Source organism: Nematolebias whitei, chromosome 11, assembly GCF_014905685.2.
Source record: "Nematolebias whitei isolate Nwh7 chromosome 11, NemWhi1, whole genome shotgun sequence".
Lineage (NCBI taxonomy): Eukaryota > Metazoa > Chordata > Actinopteri > Cyprinodontiformes > Rivulidae > Nematolebias > Nematolebias whitei.
In genome coordinates, this window is record NC_056508.1 from 24,798,967 (window position 1) to 24,803,415 (window position 4,449).

General features: G+C 46.9%; 1 protein-coding gene across 1 annotated transcript in view; it reads left to right on the forward strand.

The window, feature by feature from the left end:
• Positions 1–4,449, forward strand: part of dnmt3bb.1 (DNA (cytosine-5-)-methyltransferase 3 beta, duplicate b.1) — a 77,813-nt gene that overhangs the window by 72,615 nt on the left and 749 nt on the right. Inside the window, exons 20-21 of the mRNA XM_037684049.1 lie at positions 941–1,010; positions 1,085–1,203. Of these exons, the coding sequence (XP_037539977.1) occupies positions 941–1,010; positions 1,085–1,203 (189 nt within the window). The remainder of the gene's footprint in view (positions 1–940; positions 1,011–1,084; positions 1,204–4,449) is intronic.

Sequence of the window (4,449 nt, forward strand, 5' to 3'; positions counted from 1 at the left end):
CCATCCATCCATCCATCCATCCACCCATCCATCCACCCATCCATCCACCCATCTATCCATCCATCCATCCATCCATCCATCCGCCCATCCATCCACCCATCCATCCATTCATCTATCCATCCACCCACCCATCCATCCATCCATCCATCCATCCACCCACCCATCCATCCATCCATTATCTTTACCCACTTCCTTTTTGGGTTGCAGGGGTTGCTAATGCCCATGTCCAGATGTTACTGTGTGAGAGGTGGAGTACACCCTGGACAGGTCTTCAGTCCATCACAGGGACACATGGAAACAAATCAGGGGCAGCTGGGCAGCTGTGGCTGAGTGGTTAGAGCAGTCATCCTCCCAATGGGAGTGTTGGGGGTTCAATTCCATTAGCAGTCACACGTTGAAGTGTCCCTGGGCAAGATACTGAACCCCTCCTTTCCTCTGATGTGTTTCCCACTCCCATCAGTGTATGAATGTGATCTAGCACTGATTAGTCACTATAGAATGACTTGTTTAGATTATCTTTGTAGAGATCTAGTAGAGTGCTGTGCTGTATGATCGTATGTGTGGAGGTAAATGAGGGCACAGATTGTGTTGTGACGTGCTTTGAGTATCTTGATTAGATATAAAGCTGCTATATACGTACAGTTCATTTACCATTTACAAATAAGACAACCACACTCTCACTCACACCTAGGGCCAATTTAAAGTTACCAATGAGCCTAACATGTATTTTCTAGTCTGTGGAAAGAGACAGAGTACTCAGAGATAAACCAAAAAGAGAACATGTAATCTCCACACAGAAAGGCCCCAACAGGAGGTGATCCTGTGATCTTGTTGCTAAAAGTTGACAGCTCCAATTTTGTTCCACCATGCCACTCCATACATTTAAGGAGAAACTGAAAGTTAATGTGTTGGAGATTGACGTGCTAACTTCCCATTTCAGGCGTCTGTGTGCTTCTGGGATGGATAAGCTGGAGCTTCAGGACTGTTTGGAACATGGCCGAGTAGCAAAGGTCAGGTCTCTGCACTTGAAACTCACAGATGAAAAACAAGTGTGCAGTGTATGACGGTGTATGTTTTTCTTTAGTTTGGGAAAGTGAGAACCATCACCACTCGCTCCAACTCCATCAAACAAGGCAAAGATCAACATTTCCCAGTGTTGATGAATGGGAAGGAGGATGTGCTGTGGTGCACTGAACTGGAGAGGTGAGCTTAAAACATGCTCTGTTTCTGTTTCTTTTCCTCCATACTTTTAATAGGGACATTTTAATTCAATTCAGTTAATTTATATTGTGCCAATTCACAACAAACATCATCTCAGGGTAATGTACAAAAACATTCACAAATATTATCAAATGTCAGTTAGTAAAAATTCTGTAAGGATGCAGAAAATTGAGTTGAATCTGCATTCTGTCTCGACCTCCCATCATCCTGGGCAGCACACCACAATAACTTATTTACATTTGATGTGGTTCCGAACGTTTTTTTCAATTCAGTTCAGTTCAATTCAATTCAGTTCATTTATATAGCACCAAGTCACAACAGAAGTTATCTCAGAGCACTGAACAGAAACATTCACATTAATCATTTCAAGGCGTTCCCAGGCCATCTGAGAGACATAGTCTCTCCAGCCTGTCCTGGGTCTTCCCCGGGGTCTCCTCCCAGTCGCACATGCCTGAAGCACCTCCCTAGTGAGGTGCCCAGGGAGCATCCTTACCAGATGCCCAAACCACCTCAACTGGCTTCTGTCTGGAGGAGCAGCGGTTCTACTCCGAGTCTCTCCCGTATAACGGAACTTCTCACCCTGTCTCTAAGGGAGAGTCCAGATACCCTGCGGAGGAAACCCATTTCAACTGCCTGTATCCACAATCTCGTTCTTTCAGTCACTACCCAGAGCTTGTGACCATAGGTGAGGGTAGGAACGCAGACTGACCAGTAAACAGAGAGCTTTGCCTTACAGCTCAGCTCTCTTTACCACAACAAACCAGTACAGAGTCCACAATACTGCAGATGCTGCACCAATCCGTCTGTCAATCTCACACTCTAGTCTTCCCTCACTTGTGAACAAAATCTTGAGGTACTTGAACTCCTCCACTTGAGGCAGAACCTAACCCTTGACTTGAAGAGAGCAATCCACCCTTTTCCGACTGAGGACCATGGCCTCAGACTAGGAGGTGCTGATTCTCATCCCATCCAATTCTCACTCGGCTGCAAACCACTCCAGTGAGAGCTGAGGATCACGGCATAATGACACCAACCGGACCGCATCATCATATGCAAAGAGCAGAGATGAAATCCTAGGCCACCAAACCGGAATCCCTCCACCCCCGGCTGCACCAAGAAATTATGTCCATAAAAGATTTGAACAGAATCAATGACAATGGGCAGCCCTGGTGGAGTCCAACTCCCACCCTGAATGGGTCCGACTTACTACCGGCAATGTAAACCAAACTCTCGCACTGCTTGTATAGGGACTGAACATCCTGTAACAATGGGCCCCAGAAACCATAATCATGGAGCACCCCCCACAGTGTACCTCGAGGAACACAATCAAACGCCTTCTCCAAGTCCACAAAACATATGTAGACTGGATGGGCAAACTCCCATGACCCCTCGAGGACCCCAGTGAGGGTAAAGAGCGGACCCAGTGTTCCACGGACAGAACTTGCATTGTTCCTCCTGAATCTCAGGTTTGACCAACGATCAGACTTGCTTCTCCAATACCCCGAATAGACCTTACCAGGGAGGTTAAGGAGAGTGATGCCCCTATAATTGGAACACATCCTCCAGTCCCCCTTTTTGAAGAGTGGAACCACCATCCCAGTCTGCCAATCCAGTGCCACTGCCCCCAATGTACACGTAATGTTGCAAACACGTGCCAATCAAGGCAGCCCAACAACATCCAGAGCCTTAAGGAAATCAGAGCGAATCTCATCCACTCCCGGAGCCCTGCCACTACGGAGCTTTTTAACTACCTTGGCGACCTCAGCCACGGTTATAAACAGACCAACCCCGAAGTCCCCCAACTTGGCTTCCTCCGTGGAAGACATGCCGGTGGGATTGAGAAGGTCCGAGAAGTATTCCTTCCACCTCCCAATGACATCACTGGTTGAGGTCAACAGCACCCCACCTTCACTGAACACAGTGTTAGTAAAGTGCTGCTTTACCCATCTCAGCCATTTGATGGTTTGCCAGAATCTTCTCGGAGCTGACTGAGAGTCGTTATCCAAGGCCTCACTGAACTCCTCCCACATCTGAGCTTTTTACCTCTGCAACAGTCAAGACAGCTTGGCCCTCCGATACTCCTCAGCTGCCTCCAGAGTCACACCAGCCAACAAGGCCTGATAGGACTCTTCCTTCAGCTGGACAGCTTTCCTAACCCAGGGTGTCATCACCGAGTTCGACAATGGCCACCGCGAGAAACATCGACAACCTTGTGGCCATAGCTCAAGTCAGCCACATCAACAATTGAGGCGCAGAACATGGCCTACTCGGACTCAATGCCCCCCGCCTCAGCTGGGATGTGGTTAAAGCTCTCCTGTATGTGCAAGTTGAAAATCTTTCTGATGGGTTCTTCTGTCAGGCATTCCCAGCAAACCCTCACTACACGTTTGGTTGTACCGGGTCTGTTCGGCATCTTGCCTTGCCATCTGATCCAACTCACTACCAGGCGGTGATCAGTTGACAGCTCAGCTCCTTTCTTCACTCAAGTGTCCAAAACAAACGGCCACAGATCAGATAACACAACTACAAGTCAGTCATCGATCTTTGACCTAGGGTGTCCTGGTGCCAAGTGCACATATGGACACCCTTATGTTCGAACATGGTGTTCGTAATGGACAATGATGGTGATGAAAATGATGACGATGAAATGCATGTACAGTACACACATTATAAAAAAACAGGTTTTAAAAACCCACGATACATTGAAGCCGCAAGAAGTGAACCGGGATATAGCAATGGACGATTGTACAACCAAATAGCTAACCACAAACAGCTGCAGCTAATCAGCATCAGCTAAACAGCGACATTCAAACAGCTACAGTTAGCAAGTTCTGTGTAGTCGAACCCAGGTGCAGACAGACATGGGAACTCAAGAATAAAATAAAATAAAGAATAACTTATTTATTTAACAAACAAAAAGCTGTCGTGGTAGCAAAACTTACAAAGTACGGCACGCAGGATCAGAGAGACACGGAGGAAACGGAGCATCACAGCTATGGGAAGCACAATCTATGGACAAGGTGGAAACACAAAGATGCTGACCTTAAAGGGACACAATGACAAACACCTGGGGAAAGACAATGAGGAACAGGTGAGAGTGGCAGGAGTTAGAGTCGTTTACATGAGGAGAGAAATAGAATAGAATAGAATAGAATTCAACTTTATTGTCATTGCACATGTTACAAGTGCAAAGCAACGAAATGCAGTTTGCATCTATCCAGAAGTGCT